This window comes from Convolutriloba macropyga, chromosome 14 (assembly GCF_964194025.1).
Source record: "Convolutriloba macropyga chromosome 14, txConMacr16.3, whole genome shotgun sequence".
NCBI classification, from domain to species: Eukaryota; Metazoa; Xenacoelomorpha; order Acoela; family Convolutidae; genus Convolutriloba; species Convolutriloba macropyga.
In genome coordinates, this window is record NC_134481.1 from 45,526,529 (window position 1) to 45,545,183 (window position 18,655).

Genomic DNA, 18,655 nt, shown 5'->3' on the forward strand with positions numbered 1-18,655 from the left:
TTTGAAAACCAGTGGTGCAAACTACGAGAACCTCATAACTGCAACCTAAAACCCGTCACAAAAGCATATCACAAAAATATAAAGTCAGAAGATAGCTTCCATAAGGATTAGATTTTCGCCACACTAGAGGTCAATAAAATTTCATTGTTGTTTTTGAGAATAATGACAAAACCACAACAAAAAACTGAAGACAATAAAATCGGAATTCTAAAATCAGTTGCTGCGAAGTCAAACCACTAAAACGTTTCACCTATTATTCATTAGCAAGCGATGGGGAATTAGTAAATTTTTTTGAAACCGAAAAACGTACAGGTAGAGAATTCATTTAAAAACTGAAACGATAAATTTGCTTAATTTAAGCATCTTTAATAACCAAATAGACATGTCATTAAGGAAACTAAGCGCTAAGAAATAAAAGTATTAAAAAAAAAACTAGTAAAACTGCAAAAAATCGTTCATTTTTTTTGAAAAAAAATAGAATTAGTTTAGAACCACAGCATTATCTCAACTAAAATAATTGTTCCAACCCACTTTAGTGGAGGCAGGAACTATATACTCAAATCAATTTTGGCCGATCGATGTAATCATCGTAGAGTTTTGAGTGCTTTGATTGGAAAGCCCATCCATCATTGAGGCCCAACAAACCTTCATTGATGGTGCTTTCTATTTAATCTGAAGAATTTTGCTGCCAAATAAATATTGACATCTTGAAATTCCCATTTTATTTGGTCATAAATCATTTTAAAAAATGAACCAAGCTCTACTGGTATTCATTCCTATTATTGAAGATATGAATTTGCCAAAAATTCAAGTCTCAAATGTTTTTTTTTAAAATTTGCCTTCCTTGCTTTTTTGATAAAAAACTTCTAACGTTTGCGGATTGGAGGGCTCGGGGAACTATGTGCAAGCTTGAATAAAACTATAGTTCAAAGTAACTGACCAAATCGAGTTTCAACCTTTCTCCAAAGATTTTCTCCTTTTCGAACATACATTTGCTCTGGATATAAAATTCCACTTAACCTCTTGAAAGACAAATTTCAGATCTGAAAAATTATCATTAACTGCAAGACTACAATACAAAACAATCAAATTAAAACAATGTTAGGCAAGTCTCTTAAGTTTATGGCAAGTTCATCTGGCGAAAAGTTCGTTTAGTTGTTGATTTTGGAGTGGTGGAATTCTGAGCCAAATGCGATTGAACTACGAACATCTCTCCGTCCTCTGGGCTGTCTTCGTCTGTACATTGAAATGGTTTGGTTGATGATTTTGGAGAGCTACTGGCTGATGTACTGGCTGCTAGCGAGTGAATTGATTGTCCTTTTAACCTGGTTATTTCCGCTAATGTATCGTCAATATCTTTAAGAAAGTCCGAAGACCTTTCTTCAATATTTGAGCCACTTGCTACAATGCTTTCTTTCACTTTTGAGAAGGTCAACGAAGGTTTCATACTTATTTCTATACAACTCGCGGCCCGGTTGCGATTTAAAACGAGCTCATCTGTTGAAAACTCGGATACGATTTCCTTTGTTTGATTTTCTAATACCTCATCTTTTTTGGCATTAACACTTAAATTGTACCGACTTGTAATTGGCGATAAGGTCGATTGGTACTGATTCAGGTTACTAAGTAATGATTGCGTGTCTATTGATAAAGTCAAACTATTTTGCCCTTCTGTAGATTTTGAAATCTCTTCGGATTGACTTTTCGGACTGTAAATTTCGGCCGAATGTCTTTGACCAGGAGATAGTCTTAAATTTGATGTTTGCTCCTTAACCGCCTTTATTTCTTGACTTTGAACTTTGAGGTTAAACAAGCTGTTCAAAACTGAGTGGTCACTGTTGGTAGAAGATTGTTGCTTATCTATGGTTTCAGGTGCCCTCAGATGGGTAAAATCTGACCCAATTGTTCGTACAGTGTCAATATTTTTCCGCAGCAACGAATCTTTAGATACGTCAGTACGGAATTCAAAAGTTTCAGACTCAGACGATGAACTTTTATTTAACTTGGAAGTATTACGACTTTCGACTCGTTTCTCAGTTGCACAGAACAGATCGTTCAAGAAAGCGTCCGATTTATCAGCATCGTCAATTTCGTCACTTTTTGCCTTTTCGCTCGCACTGCTTCCATTCGACTTAGAACTTTGATCACAAGGACCACTTTTGTCAGATGATAAACTAATGGACTTGTCAAGCTCCAACGTTAGTTCATCACTGTTAGATTCACAGATAGTGTCCTCATTCTTATCTGCAATTTCTTGGATCCCTGCAATTTTATTTGCTGTTTTAGCTACTAAATGTTTCGGTTTCTGTTCAAATTCTGAATTGCTGGCCAAGCCTTTTGGGTTCCCGGTCTCTTTTTGTTCACCTTCTAAACCAGCAGTGAAAGAATACGCTTCATTTAAAGGCCCTTGTTCTTTCTTATCCTTGTTGTTATCGCACGTTTCTGGTTGCCTGTTTGAGCTCAAACTGGACGATTGAATCTTCCGAGGTGACCTTCTGACCTCCACCGCATCAGAAGTTGTTGACTGCAATAAACTAGGCTCTCGCTTTGGGGACTGAGATCTAGGTCTAGGGATTTTGGACTGAGCTTCACATTTCACCAGATTACTTTTGACATTTCCCTCTTCGTTTGCAGTAGAACTTGAAAACGTTCTTGTCACTTCTTGAGTTTGTTCAACATTTAAATTTCTTTTGTCTTCCGTTTCAGAACCGTGTTTAAAATCTGTTTGTTTTTTAATTTGATATGACGTTGTTTGCGAGATTTCATACATAGAAGGTTGTTTTTCTTCCGTAAATAACATTCGCTTCGTTTGTTTATTGGATTGCAGGGCATTTCTTCTTGGAGTTTCAACTTTTATATTTCTTCTAACGGAATTCTCCTCGACTTCTGTAATTCCCTTCAAAGTATAATAATCCTTATTTAAATCAGTCCTCTTCGTTTCTGACTTCGAAAACCCCTTCTTGCCCAACTGCTTACAGGGCGAAGGCGAAGGCAGTGCAATTTCTCCCACTGTTTTAACTCTACTTTCTAACTTCCTCGTGTTAGAGCGGTTATCCTTTCCTGAAGAGCTCAAATTTCCCCAGTTATTCAGTTCACTATTTCTGTAAACTTTAAATTCGACACCAGTAGCTGGAATGTAATTTTGCTTGGATTCTTCTGGCCTTGGACTTTGTTCACTGCTAGCTTTCAGCTCATTTATGTATTCATCTTGTCTCTCCAGAGCTCTCTTGAGCTGTTCGTTCTCTTTCTGCAGATCGGAGATGGTTTTTTCCAAGGTTGAGAATACATACTTTCCACCAATCCTAAAACGACAAATCACATCAGAACTTTCGCAAGCGAACAAACTAATCGTATCTTGCAAGCAACAAGTAAACACGGATAAATAGTACACACTTGACCAGTTCGTTCGCATTACATTTTCAAATCAAACAAGACTAAATTCGATATGTATAAAAAGTCATGGCGAGAAGTCAATCCAAAAGTCAAATCGTTTACGCGATAAACCGTCGAACAAAAATGACCAGCAGGACTAGAATAATTGTTACAAACTTTAATTGAGAGCAATTAGTTGTGCCTTTAGTTGAGGCTCAACGAAAATTACTCGGTGACTAAATTTCATCGGGCTTGCCCGTTTATCCCGCGCCTCTACACGAAGAATGTAGAATATTTTGTCGGTCAGACAAAAACGACCAGACCAAAATCTATTGATAACAATTGAAAGCTTCAAAAACGTCAAAAATTTTCCACGACATAAAAAAAAGCTTGAAGAAAACTTTCGTCAGCCGCATCAAAGCAGCAGATAATTGGTTAAAAAAAATTAAAAAATTTTTAACAGACATTTAACTTAAGTTTAACTTTAACGGATTTAACGGACGAAGAAATATGCACAAAGCTTCAAAAGACAAAATTCGACAAAATTTCACCAACTTTCTCGAACAACAACGGCTATATATTCCAAACAGTCACAAACAACCAAACAAAAGTCACAAATGATGACAATTATACGATGACAACCAAACGATGACAATTATACGGTCAAACAGCATAACGATCATCCGGTGCTGACGGATTCCATACATTTATCAAACATAGCCGGCAGATTGCCGGAAAATAGCCGCGATAGACGCTTGGGGCCTTCCATGAATTGAAACCACTAAAAAGATTAGACAGATCGACCACCAGTCCTTTAATAGACCACTAGACTTCTGAGTTCGGTTTGGACTGTCGTTTTTATGAGACACATAAGCTCTAAGGAGAAAGCCCTAATACGGCTTTTCAAAATTAGGATCTTTTCCGTTTGTGCCCCCTCAGCTTAATGGGCGCATATTATCTGCACGTGCAATAATTTTTACATAATGACTCACTATGTAATGGCACGTGCTCTGTGGCACGTGCTCTGTAACTGAGGGGTGGGGACATAACGTACTGAGGGCACAAACGGAGAAGATCCCAAAATTAATATTCGAAATCAAAAACTCAAGACTCTAATAATCAAGAATTAGGGCACATATGTTTGGTACTACTTAGATGCACACTATTGACCTTTAACAAGTAAATGTTCTTAAAACTTAAAGTTCCATAAGTGCGTTCATAAGTCATTTTTGAGTGAGGTAAGTCATTGAAAAAGTCAATTCCAAAAAGTCAGGGTAAGACGAAACAAAAATCTGTTAGACGAAGTAAAAAAACATAGCAGGACAAGTCCTGACGTACAATTCAAAGAATTTTCATTGACTAAACAGAAAAACTAGACCTAGAATGGACTATGAGTGAATTGAGAAAACCATTTTAAAAAAAATAAGAACAAAAAAATAAGAAATAAACAGAACATCAATGTCAAAATGCCGCATGTGAACAAAAAAACCACTAGCGAGAAATGAAAATTTAGTTCAAACAAAAACTAGGCCTAGAATGAGCTGTGAATGGATTGGGAAAACCATTTAGAAAAAAATCCGATCTAAAAAATCGAAAAAACAGTAAAAATCAGAGTGAAATTGCCGCATGTGAACAAAAACCTCTACCGAGAAACCGAATTTTTGTTCAAACACCGTTTTCTCACTCTACTTTAAAATTAGAGCGAAAAAAATTCACGCCGCAAAACCACTCGCTTTTTCGCTCAATTTCCTGTTTCGGCGTGATCAAAATCACTACTCAAATTTGACTTCAAAAATCATGAAAATATGTGAACAGATCTTTAAAAAAAAGACAGCGCCCCAATACAATTCAAATTCTTTGAATTGTAAAAATTAGGAGCGCTATAATAGCCGCCTGGTATTGAGGACGCGGCTATTAAAAAGAAGAGACAAACTGTCTGATTTTTTTCTGTTTTTTTTTCAGTGTCAATAAGTTCTGTTCTAATCTGGCGTGCAGATTCGGTTAGATTCTAAAACTATACTTCAGACAGCTTCCAAAACTGAAAGCTAATCAGCTTTATACCGATATCAGCTAGCAAACACTCTAATGAACTTTGATAACATTATTCTCAATGACTTAATGATCGGGCTTTATCTGTTTATCCCGTCTCTTTTGAATTTGCTCTTTTGACTTTGACCGTATGCACTATATTACGTAATTCAATGTATGGAAGAATTTAAAATCCATTCAGCTGAAACAGTGAGTGAAGTAAGTCAGAAGTCAAACGTGAAAATCGTGACTTGTGTAAAACGAAAAACATGATCAAAAGGTAAGAAGAATTAAGAAAGGAGAGCGCCTAAATAATAGCCGTTTGAGAGGTCACGCGATGAGGGGTTAGGGTTGCGAAGGCTAGATGATTGTAAATACCATAAAATTGTCTCCTCAAAACACTTTCCACAAATCGCATTCTTAGAGTATAGTAAAGCTTAAGTCTCTAAGACCTTAATGTCCTCCGAGCGCTATCTGTTTTTCCCGTTTTTGAGGACGAAAAGTCAAATGTCAGGCGAAAAATCGGCCAAGCGAAAAAATTGCATTAAAAAAGACCACGGGACTAATGTAGTTGCTATAAACTTCGTTTGAGAGCAATTAAAAATTACTAGATGAAGCACGAGATAGAGTTACCTTAAAAAATTAGAGTTATTGAACATAATTCTCGCTGTACCTGCGAAAACTTTTTTTTTCACGAAATAACTGTTGCAAACTTTATTCACCTCCTCCGATTTTTTGCTGACTATCAAAGGAACAGAAAACTATAAAGGCTCTAATAATAAAAATAATAAAACTATTCGCGTAAAGGATATATGAACTTGAACTCACTTTATTAGAAGCACATTAAAATGTCTACTGATAGCGAAACGAATACAAAAATAAGCCTGAGATGACCAAGGCAATAACCACGTTCAGCTGCTAGCGTCGCATCTACAGAAAAGGCAAACGAAAGAAGACATTGGTCGCCTAACTAACTTTTGTGGAGTTGTGTTGATGCTCCTTTCATCTGTTGCACTCCCACTTCGACTAATCTCTCTCAACAAACTGAGTCGCTCCATTTCTAAGTCCTCATTTTTCTTAAACAAAAAATTGCGAGTTCTAAATTAGGCATTGATGATTTTCGCCAAATGAAATGGCATAGAGACAGTTAATAAGAAATGATAATGACCTCATTTTCAGATAATTTTTAGCAGCCATTAATTCGTTTGAAGAAAACTCAAATGTACTCTAAGGCGATTACTAGAGAACTAATGTCAGAGGAATATAGAAATAACTCAACAGAAAGTGATGCAGAGGGATAACTTCTCGCCCTGAAAAAAATTACATGAGGTTAAATAACTGACAAAAAAAATATTAAAAACGCAAAATTGACACGGCGGAATTACTTTTCCGTCGTGTTGTTCCGACCCCCACTTTAGTGGGTGATGAACTATATACTCAACTGGGTTTGTTTCGTTCAGTCAATTTTCGCCGATCGATATATTCATCGTACCATTAGAAAGCTTGTCAAGCGTTAAATTTCGCTTGTGAACTTCGCTTGTTTGTTCACATTTTTCATAGTTTTTGCTTACATTTTCATCGATTTTTGATAAAATATGATAAAATTGTAAGCAAAAGTCTCATTTGTTTTACAATTTCTTTCATTTGCTTAAGATAGAAAAGAGTTGAACTGTTTAAACCCACTTTTTTGGGCCTCCGGTTCCTAAGAAAAATTTCTGGAAATTCGGTCTTTAGGTAAATTAGACCGATACTCATTAAAAAATGCAGTTTATATTTGATATGAAGATTTTCGGTTACCAAAAATAGTTACAAATATTTTTGAACAGTTGGGTTTTTTAATAGCCGAGCAGAGATAGCAAGGCAAGTTTTACTCTCAACGTTGGAAATTGCAATGAAAAAGGAATCGGATTGTATTTTGGGTCAGTCTTTTGCAATTATTTCATCCCAACTACTACAAAGTCTTTTCTCGTTTAAAGGTGCAATTATTCAGAAGTCCCTTTATAATGCATAAGTTCTAATGAAACAATATTCTGTTTTATGAGCAAAAGCTCATGGTTTTTTATGGCTCCGACAAATTGTTATCTTAAAATTTAAATGAATTCATGAGATTTCCAGGTATTTAATGTTCTTTTTGTTGTCTTATGACCGAGCCTAATTAATCAACTGCTGATGAAGATATCTAATGCTTTCAGTTGATACATACAGCTTTTTAATTAATATAACTCGATAAGTATCGAAAATGCATCATTTATTTTTGGTCAAATTATTTAATTCGGGAACATCTGGTACATTTCTTGTTTTAATGGAGAAGCAGCAGGAGCAAGATCAGTTTTTGTCTAGTTGTGGAAATTTACATTCCGAAAATTATTTGGATTTTAAAGGGGCGCTGTATGTTTGGTTGAAATACTTCGGCCTTTTTTAATTTTTTTTCATGTCAGGTAACAGACCAGAATGATTTCAAATGAAACCTCAAATAGCGACAGGTCATATTTACAGGAAAAAGGGAGGCCAATGAACCTACATACTAATTTCAGCGAAAAGCATGGTTTTTTTAGCTTCAGCACCGTTTGCAAAAAAATGTTCGCGAAATTTTGAGTTATGTCTGTATTAAAGGTTAATGTTTAGTCTTTGACTTAGTCTCACTAATGACAGGTACAATTGGCGTCCTAAGAAATAACAGGTTGAACTATTTAGAATTATTCAACTGAAACCTTACGGTTGATATGTCTTCAAGGCTTTAAAAATTTGTTTTCAAAAAAGATTCGGGTATTTGCTATATAAACTTTATTTTTGCCAACTTTAACAAGCGTAGTCCAATGAAGAGAGAGCTCGCGTGCTATTGCAAGTGAATTATAATTTAGTCTTAATTGTTGTTTAACGTAAATAATTGTTGTTTGGCGTTGATACTACGAGTTTTCATAAAATTTCTCTTTATTTTTTGACATTTTCCAATCTTTTAGTTCTCATTTGCTGTCTTTTCCAATCATCATATTAATGGCACATTAATGACAAGCCGCAAATCACATTATGGCTTTGAAAAAAGGGCAATTGATTATATTCAATATTTTTCGTGAATAGATTTTTGATCTTAAAGTCTTCGTCGTCGCAAAATTGAAATGACTTCTTGTTTTTTTGTCTGTATTTGTTCTTTTGTAGTCTGATGACATTCTGGATGATGACAGGTCTCAATGGTTTTGCATGAAAGTATAAATGAAGCCATTGAATGATTCCAGTTGATAGCTTATTGTGGGAGGGAGAAAGGGGTGTAACCTAATTGGGACTAAGAACTTGATAAGGGGGCTTCTAACATTTAAAGTGAAAAAGGCATAAATTTCGGCGCAACTATCATTTGAATTTTAATATTAAATTACCTCCAAATGAGTTCAGCTGCTTGAAATTGTGAATGAGGGAGAACTTTATATCACGCAAAACGCAAAAATTCAAGGGCGTTAAAGTCACTCGAAAAAACAAAAACGGTCAAGCAAAAATTTTGCATAAAAAAGACGCACACGTTTACAATAATTACTTCACTTCGAGAGCAATTAAACGTAATAGTAATACCAATTAGCAATTCACTCTTAGGTACTATGGCTAAACTGAGGCAAACATTAGCTCATAGTGCCCAGGCTTTATTGGCTTATCCCGTTTTTATTGATTTGTTTTCAGTTTGAACGTATTTGCGTACATTTGCCGAATCAATTCTAAATTCCTTTCAGCTGAAACAGAATGAGGTGAGTCAGAAATCAAATGTGAAAGTGGTGACTTATCTAAAACAAAAAAAAGGTTAAACGAATTAAAAAGAGCACCCAAATAATAGCCTTTGAGAGGCTGACGGCGGCTATTAAGCAACAAATATTTTAAAAATTGTATCTGATTTGACTGGTAGAATAAGGGTTATAACTGGTAGAACCAGGGTTATAAATCAAATGTATCCGTTGAAAAATGCTAGTAACCTTTTTGAGGTGATCATTGTGTTGTTTGAGGTCAATTGATAGTTTGACAGCTGTCTCTAGTTTATCAGTTGCATTATGCAGTTGTTCCATTGACGCCATACGAGCATGTGTCTGAGTTGCAGCCTCCACAAACTCACTGCCCCTTTTTCTGCTCAATTCGTCTCCAAGATTGTCAATCTCCCTCAGTAGAAGAGAAATCTCACTCTGGAACAAATTTGTTCCGATGATACAATCATTTTTAAAAATTCCTCCGCCAATGCAAATTGCACCACTATATCTTTCTACAGGTAGATCAAAACTCAAGAGCCATACCTGACAAACCAAAAGTAACCAAAGAATTATTATGTAAATACTTTATAAAGTACTAACTAAACTGGCTAAAAAAATAAAGCTGATCAATGTTGGAGGAAATTGTAAGATAAAAAAAATATTTTTGATAAATTTTGCTTTTGCAACTCGTACTTGTCCAAAATACAATTAGGCAAAACTAGATTACCTACTTTTTTAATTTCCAGTACTCGCAACCAAAAAAACTAAACCAACTAAATTTGGTCGAATTGCTCCCGAACGACAGGTGGGGGCGAATTTTAACCAAAGCCTACACCTTTCTACTAAGATTAATAAGTTAAGAAATGAAACCGATTTTGGCGCGGCAAACTTTTGATTACATAATTAGTAGTTAACTGCCAGAAAGTAAGTTAGCGTCTTAAATTATGCATGAGAAATTTATATCATGCAAACACCACGAAGTGTGAAAACTTCACTCAATAAGTCAAATCGTGGCGTAGTATCTTAGGCGAAAACTCGGTTAGGTGAAAGGCATTTTTGTTGCCATTAGGCGAAAATATTGAACTAATATCTTGTGGAAATTAGGCGAATACCAATTAAAACAATTGAAGGAGGTACTGCAATATCCACATGATATTATAATAAACTTAAAAGACAAAAAAAAAAACAATTGACTTTGCTAAAAAAAAAAGCTTTAAAACAATAAAAAATATCGCACCAGATTTTTGAATTTTGAGCATTTTTACTATAGTAGTTTAGCCCAACACCTCCAATGTTTTGTGCGTTGTTTAAACCAGTAGTTCATAATTATTTACATTAAAGCTATGTATAAGTAGTTTAAACTTTCAAAATTCTTTTGCTGTTACTTTTTTAAAAATCAAAATCATTGGTGGTGATGACAATGAGTAGAGCAAAAAAGATGCAACCCATTGAAATCAATAATACATTTTGCATTTACTGTGTGCGTTTAACATTTTGTTGGCGTGTAAAGACGGCTGTAAGGGACAATCGACAACTTTGTAGCATCGAGTGGATTTTGAAGTACCTCTTAAGTGTTTTAATTACCATTGGCCCAATTTCCACAAAACTTAATTTCAGGATTTTCCCTTAAAGGCTACAAAAATTCATTCGCCTAGTCGAGTTTTCGCTTAATATCCAATCCCTTGTCAAATCACTTGAGCGAGCGAAAGATTATTCTAGAACAAAACGGTCAAGTAAAATTTTAGCTTAAAGGACACATGTTTTCAATAATTGCATCAAACTTCTTTCGAGAGCAATTCCTCTAAAGAACCGCAAAACAAAAAAATTACTAAAAAAACAAAACTGACCAAAACTTTAACAACAAAGTGACTTTTTGATAGTGTGAGCGTTGAAGGGAGAGGAGGTGGGGTGATGATCCTCTTAAAATTTCTACACATTATGAGTTTCACCCCCTCAGCTGCTTCTACGAACTGTACAGGGTCTACCAAATCTGAAAGAGCCTAACAGAGCCACGGTGACTTAATGCTCTCTGACCTGAGCAGTTTTGCCCATTTTTGAGGATGAAAAGTCAAATGGCCAAACGAACCGAAAATCAATCAAGAGAAAAATTTTAACACGAAATTTCCAATGAATCAAACAGCTGCTAGACATTTATGAGATAGATCTGAAAAGTTTAGCGTGGTTGCGAAATGGTTCCGAGCAACTAATCAAGAGATAATTTTTTGCATTAAAAGATTTTAGTTTTTACAATTGACTGATAAGAAAATACAAGGAAATAAAAAATGAATAACCACAAAGCGAAAACTTATTAGAACTCTGTCTAAACACAAAAAATCGCCCATATTGATACAATTTGGAACCCAACACCACTTTTCGGGCGTTAATCACAAATACCTTGTTTTTTATAATTTCCACAACTTCAAACATAACCGACTAATGTCAAAATTCTTTCAATCAACCGGTTGGCGGGTGATTAATTTTAGTGGTAAACTACCATCAGTTAAGTTAAGCTGCTGTAAATGCTTAATGAGAACAATTCAACAAGAAAAATCAAAAAGTCAAGCATGAAAAAATTGGCTCGCCCCATTTATTAGCTTTCACTATCGCTTAATAAACTTGCTTAAACACCACTCAAGCCTCACAAACAATTAACTTACTTCGTAAATGTCTCGAAGAACGTTGAATCGATGGGATCTGAGCTTTGCTCTTGAGACTACACTGTGAGCCACTTCACTTCCCAATTGAAGATTGTTGATTGTACTCTCGCTTGTGAGCACTTCCTCCTCTGCAGCACCTGAGAGGAACCGCTTGTGAAAGGCTCATCTTACAAAATGATCTTAACACTATCGCCACGATCGGTGTCCGGAATATTGGCCGACGTGAAAATTAGCCGAAAAAGTCAAAAGAAGGAAAATTAGAAGAACTAATTGCTGAGAAAATTGCCGTAAGCAAACATAAGTGGGACACGCAATTATCGAACTCGCTTATAAATGAAAATCACGCATTTGGCCATGCTTCAGCGGCCTATGGGACTTGATATGAAACTATCACAACCAAACAAAATATCAGAACCGTTCTCAAATCTGATTGGTTAATATCTCCTTTTCGGCTAATATTCCATTCGGCTAATTTTCCTTTCGGCTAATATTCACGGCACCGCCACGATCGACCCGGTTGCTCTCAAACAACGGCTAAGTTGATTGCTAACTTAACAAGGCGGCTCGGTAATGTGCGTTCGCACATAAGGTTCCGACCCCGCTCATCCACAATTTTGGCATAATTGTCTACCAAATGAGGAACAGATGGAAAAACACAAAAAATTCAAACATTTTTCAAAAAAAACTGGTGTAAGAACGAAAAGATAGCCTCCAAAGCAAATAACTCAGTGGGCTAAAAAATGATGCATTAGATTGATGAGATATACCGATATTAAGAAAGCGAGCGAAGACGAACGGCAAAATCAAACAACAACAACAAACATTAATTACATCAAAAAAATTATGTCCGTTTTAAAAAACAAAACTTAATAACAAAGTCAAAATAGCGTCAGATAAAACTGAAAATAAACAAAATAACTTTTAATTCACCAGGAAAAAATGGTTATTCACCAGTCCATAATAAAGCTTGGTAACAATTGGACAAAAAAGAACAGAAACTTTAAAGTTAGAAAATTCGCTGAATTTTTTTTTAAAAAAAATTAATTTCAAAGTCATGAACGCCATTAGGAATCAACTAAAATACTCCATAGGTTTACAATTACCAATGCTTCTAGAGAAAGGAATTAAGAACTCTTGGCATTCAATTTTTAATGCAGTTACAAAAAGAACAACAAATAGACAAACTAAAAATCAATTAAAATTTGCCAGAAAATGCTTTGGAAGCCGTAAAACCATACTTTGGCTCTCAAAATTTGTTCGATTGCACCTTCTTCCAACACCGATAATGTATTGTGACCTTTCATAAGTGAAACCAGGTAGCAAGTAGACAAAAAAAAGGCAAAAATTTTTTTTCGAAAAAAATTTATGTCCAAAGACATAAAAGCCATTAATTACAAAATGAGGAATTTGAATAGGCTCGTCCATTCTTCCAAACGAAGACCTTGAGACCTCCAATTATCCAGAATATGTCTTACGTCTACAAAAAGAACGTCAAATTTGACAAAATCAAAAAATCATTTACTTTTATTTGTGAAATACCCGTGTGGAAGACAGTAGTCATAACAAATTCTATTAAAACATTAGATTTATTACATCAATCCTTTTTGACACCTTCCCTTGAAATGTATAATGTGACCTCTCATTAATGAAACTAGGTAATAATTAGACCAAAAAGAAAAAGCAAGATTATGCAATACTTGTTTTTATCGAAAAAAATTTATTTCCAAAGACATGAAAGCCATTTATTACAAAATGAAAAAATTGAAAAGGTTCGTTTATTCTTCCGAAGGAAGCCCTTGAGACCTGCAATTATCCAGAACAAGTCTTACGTCTATAAAAAGAACGTCAAATATGACAAAAATCAAATATTAATTTACTTTTTTTGTGAAAAACCCGTGTCGAAGCCAGTAAGGTCATAACGAATTCTTTAAAAACATTAGATTTTGTGACACGAATGCCTTTTGAAACCTTTCCCTGAGAAAAATAATGTCATCTTTACCCTTTAATTAACGAGACCAGGTAACAAACGGACAATAAAAGGAACAAAATTGTTTTCAAAGTCATGAAAGCCATTATCTATCTTCTGATATCAGAACATCGGCTCATCTACTCTTCCAGGAAAAGCCACTCAAACAAGGTCATTGTACAGGAAATTATATACGACTAAAAAAAAGTAAAAACGACAGTTAGAGACAAAATTAAAGCACTCAATTAAATTCTTCGAGAAAGTACTGTCGAAGCGGTAAAGAACCACAATCTATGTCTTTAAAGATTTAAATATTATCAATTGTGCGTTATTTTGAACGCAAAAAATATGATATAAGAACTTACAATAACGTGACAATTTGACAAAACTAGAAAACATGAGAAATGGGCAAATACCTAAAAATTAAAAAAAAAAAACTTGTGAAATCTAGTAGTGTCAAAGCCAGAACAACTTAACTTAAGGCGTAAAACAACAACAAAGACTAAATTTATATTCAGCAGAAAGAAGGAGCACTCTTTGATTGCTGACACTAAGCTACAAGTTGACCAACTTAGGAGAAAAATGGAGGCAAAGTTCAAAAAGCCATTTTTTTATTTAAAAATCAAATATTTTAAAAGTCAAAACGACCATAAGCTTTCAAGCAACCAACTAGATAAATTCATTTCGAGCTAATTAGGAAGCCAATAGGAACTATCACTAGTGAGCTTTGCTTTGAAATGTTCTGTTATTTAATTAATATAAAAAAGATCGAAATTTTTTTTATAAAAACCGACTGACGACAATCCGAATTATTTTTGGATTGTAACGGTCCGAAATTGGTACAGAACTAGTCCTGCTAATTCTGATTGTCCATTAGGAATATTTAATTTGTGGAATCTCATTGATATAGATATTTTGTTAGTCAAAAGTTGATAAATCAAAAATAAATGCTGCGTTTTTGATAATCAACGAATAAAGTTAGCAAAAAACGGCAAAGTTTTAATTACAGAGCACACTAAACGGAAGTTGAAGTGGAATTAGCCCCCTTTTCAGTCTACAAAGATTGTGTTAGTGGTGTCTGAGTGTGCACTTCCTGCAAAATTAATCAGAGTGGACTAAAGAAACCTATTTCGTGCTGTTTTTGACGAAAAAGTCTGAATTTTGTGAAATATTTAGCCGGAATTTGTGACAAAAAAAATCAATGAAAATAGCCGACAATATATTTTGTCTTTAAACGTAAAATCAACAACATTTTTTCTGAAAATTTTTTTAAATTTTATCAAAATTGGCAAAATTTTAGTCAAAATTTCCGAAATCAACGGAATTCACTCCATTTTCTCGAAAGTTTAGAGCTCGATATCTCCCTGTCAAAAACGAAAATCAGAAAAATCTTTTTAATTCCATATTCTACGCTGGACAAGCTTTCTAATGATACCAGTCTCAACTCTCTACGATGAATCCATCGATCGGCCAAAATTGACTGAACAATAAAAAACCCATTTGAGTATATAGTTCCTCCCCCGTCAAGAGGGGTCGGAACAATGAGGCTGGCTTAACTAGGAAAGCATGGGGGATATAAATAACAGGGAGCCTTCAAATGTGCCTGGACACAAAATTTCAAGTCCCCAGAGTTTTTGGTCTTAATACCAGTTTATCCCGTTTCATTCGACAAAAATTCAGAAAGACATTTTGGTGGCAAAATTGGATTAAAAAAAGGGGCTAACAGGACCAAATATTATAATAGTTACAACATTATTTGAAGGGCAACTTTTCGAATGTGAGTATCATTTTCTGCTGCGCTGTCCAGTTCAGTGCGTGCGCAGCAATCAAACATCACATATTGTGTCATCGACTAGGAAGAAGAATTTGAAAAAACATAGCCGGCAGATTGCCGGAATAGCTGCGAAAGAATAGACCTGCGTGCCATATAATAGAGATAGAAACAGATACAGATCTAAATTGAAAAAAAAATCGACGCCGTTTAAAAAATTGGGATAAAAAACATTCAGCGATAAATCAATAAAGGTTGTTAAAATTCATTCCACAGAAGCCTCTCGTTAGGAACCGTTATTACACATATGAGTTCCTTTGACCTTAAACAAACTCAAATTAAACTTAAGTTTTAAAGTGCAAAAGTCATTTTATTGAGTGAGGTAAGTCACGTATGATCATAATCTAATCACGCAAATAACCTAAAAACTTTCGCTAAAGCGAGTGAGAAATGACGTCACGCGCGCAAATGCCGTTAGTGAGAGGAAGAAGTCATTCAGAAAATTTGACTTTTTCAGCTTTGCTGTGTGAACAAATGTAAAACGAAAAAAGAGCGTCAGACGACGAAACAAAAAAAAACCAAGAGCACCGCAATATAGCTACGCTCAGCTTACAGCTTCGCAGCTATAAAAAAAGAACTTAGCTACCGTACACAAAGTCAAAATGATATTTTACACCTTTTTTAAGTTCATATCAACTGTAGAGTATAGTTTATCCATGCCATTATCGGATAGAAACACTTCACTTTACTCACAGTCTTATGAATACACAAAATTGATCTCAGGGACAGTTGTAAATAGATCTAAGACAAGCATGACTATGGTTAACCTAATATTGGTCTGAGATCTTCTGGTCCCATTGCAATTCTACAGGTTGGACAGCAGCTTCTCTTTTTCACAGCAGCAGTACCATTGACAGCATCAGATGGAGTTGAGCCATTTGATAGTTGTTGTTGTTCATTTGTGTTCTGCATGAAAGAGTAGGATTTGGGTTCAATCCACCTATTGACACAGTGTCTGCAGAAGAGATGCCCATTTGCACACGTTACTGGGTCCTCGACCTAAAGCACAAATAACTTCGCACGTCATGAAATCCCCCAGTTGAATAATGTGCCAGGGAAACAAATTATGATGCTAGGATCTGTAATATAGTCTGTAATCTGCGTTCTTCGACAAAGAGTTACAATAACTGAAGACAAACCGTAGGTTCAGAATGGGGAAATATTAATGCAAATTCTGTTTATAAACATGGCGCATTGATTTTGAATTAAGATTTTTTTCAATTGGGTCAATAATTAGATTGGGTAGTTGAAAAAACCTCAGTATTTCAAATACTATTGGACGACGTTCATTTTACCATCGAATACCGTTTTCCCTCCTATTTCAGAAAAAACTTTAGTAAAAAATGATTGAATCGAAAATTTTGTTCCAAAAAATCTCCTATTTAAATTTTACATGTTAAATCAAGGAATCCATTCAATCTTCTCAATTTTTAAATCAAGTTTATCTGTGGTCTCGGGAACCAGGCTGATTTCCGGTTTCCGTATCTTTCCACGGTCGTAGAAAAAATCTTAGAGTAATCAAAAACGATCTCCCGCCTTTTCTTCCCTACTAATTGCACCATCCATCATTTCACTCTGTTTCTGATATTTTATTGATGATGATAAAGAAACTGATGGTGAAGGGTTAATCACTCTATCCAGTCTCAAAAAAGGTTATCAAATCGAAAATATTTGGCAGAATAAATTTTTCAGCACATTCTTGAACTGTCCACAAGTTTTCGCTTTTCTTATGCAGGCAGGTAACTCATTCTATCGTTTAGCGCCTTGAAACTTGAATTTTTTGATACCATCTGAGGAACATTTCGGGATTCAAAATAACTGCTGATCAAACATTGTATTCCGTTCCAATGAACTCTGTATATTGCAAGGAACCGCCCTGTTGTTCTAAAGTAAAAAAAAACCTTATTTTATTCCTAGCGATTTACAACTTTTTGTCATGGCTCTTGCGCCGCAGACATGCCTCAGCGGCCCATGGGACTTGTTATGAACCGAAAATGCGATCAGTTTACCCGAAAATCAAACGTTTTCATTATCGACTTGACGCTACATATTTACGTTAAAAATCACAATTGGGGCTAAGTGTTTATGAGATTCAAGGCTGGAAATAAATAAAATAAAAAAAGAAAAATTCTCAATGCTGATTGGCTAGTTGCAAAAAGTCTACATTGATACACGTCTGCTTCTTTCTCTAGCGCCTTGAAAAAGATCTATGCATAACGAGTGTAAATTTTTGAGTAAACATTTTGCGGGTTATCGATCAGTGATAATCCCAATACAAAGTTGGCGGCCAAATTCTGTGAACTTTCTCAAGTTTTCCAAGAGTTTTTATTTAACCGATGATATAGCGAATTGCCATAATCTAAGATCGAAAGAACAAAATAACTGAAAAAAAAATAAAACTCGAAAGAACAATTTAATTGATACAATTACCATTCCAAATGAGCAACTTATGATTTGCGGAAAGGAGTCTCCCGTGAAGTTTGCTGATTTTAAATTTTGTAGGGATGAAAAGATATGATATTAAAATATGCGGGGCTCAGATGAATCGGGTTAACAAGTAGAACCAATAAGAATAACTTTACCTGGAATCTGCATATCCAGCAGGTGAACACATTAGCTTGTTGACCTTGAAATTGTGAATTGGGGCTACTGCTGGAACTGATTGAAGCTTTTTTGTTCAAGTTCGAATTATTCTCGTTTTCAGACGAGCCTCTGGGACTCCGCATTTCGCCAACAACCACCGCAATGTTCTCTACATCAATAAACCCATCTGAAAGTTCACTTCACGATTGTAACTTGAAATAAATTTGAATATTGAAAGTCTGTAACTTCAATGCGTAGGCTGTAATTAAAAGTTTTTCTCTGACGACATATATGAAATCAATATTTCCGTTTGATCGAACACCCGAATTATGACCCGGTAAAAAGAGTCAAGTGAATTTTTGAACACAGGAAAATTTTACATACGTGTTAAAAAAAACCGCTTTCCAATGACCTTGAAAAAGCTCCTTATTCTACAGGTCAACGAAAGATTTAACTACTAGACAGCTTTCATTTTTACATAAAACATATCTCCAGT

At 35.0% G+C, this 18,655-nt stretch overlaps 1 protein-coding gene across 1 annotated transcript; it reads right to left on the reverse strand.

Moving 5' to 3' along the window:
- Positions 1-1,035: 1,035 nt before the first annotated feature.
- LOC142353749 (uncharacterized) lies at positions 1,036-18,367 on the reverse strand. The gene is made up of 6 exons (XM_075406099.1): positions 18,159-18,367; positions 16,344-16,575; positions 11,780-11,916; positions 9,354-9,557; positions 6,376-6,476; positions 1,036-3,302 (listed from the first exon to the last, which is right to left on the reverse strand). The coding sequence occupies exons 1-6, from the start codon at positions 18,300-18,302 to the stop codon at positions 1,121-1,123; spliced, it is 3,000 nt and encodes a 999-aa protein (XP_075262214.1). The 5' UTR covers positions 18,303-18,367; the 3' UTR covers positions 1,036-1,120.
- Positions 18,368-18,655: the final 288 nt, after the last annotated feature.

What these genes read in the sequence shown, in the direction of transcription:
- LOC142353749 (XM_075406099.1), bottom strand. Translation starts at nt 18,302, where the DNA reads ATGCGGAGTCCCAGAGGCTCGTCTGAAAACGAGAATAATTCGAACTTG. An exon ending in GCTGGATATGCAGATTCCAG is followed by an intron (nt 16,576 to 18,158) that starts GTAAAGTTATTC and finishes TTTGTGCTTTAG; the next exon opens with GTCGAGGACCCAGTAACGTG. An exon ending in ATCAACACAACTCCACAAAA is followed by an intron (nt 3,303 to 6,375) that starts GTTAGTTAGGCG and finishes TTGTCGTTTTAG; the next exon opens with GATTGGTGGAAAGTATGTAT.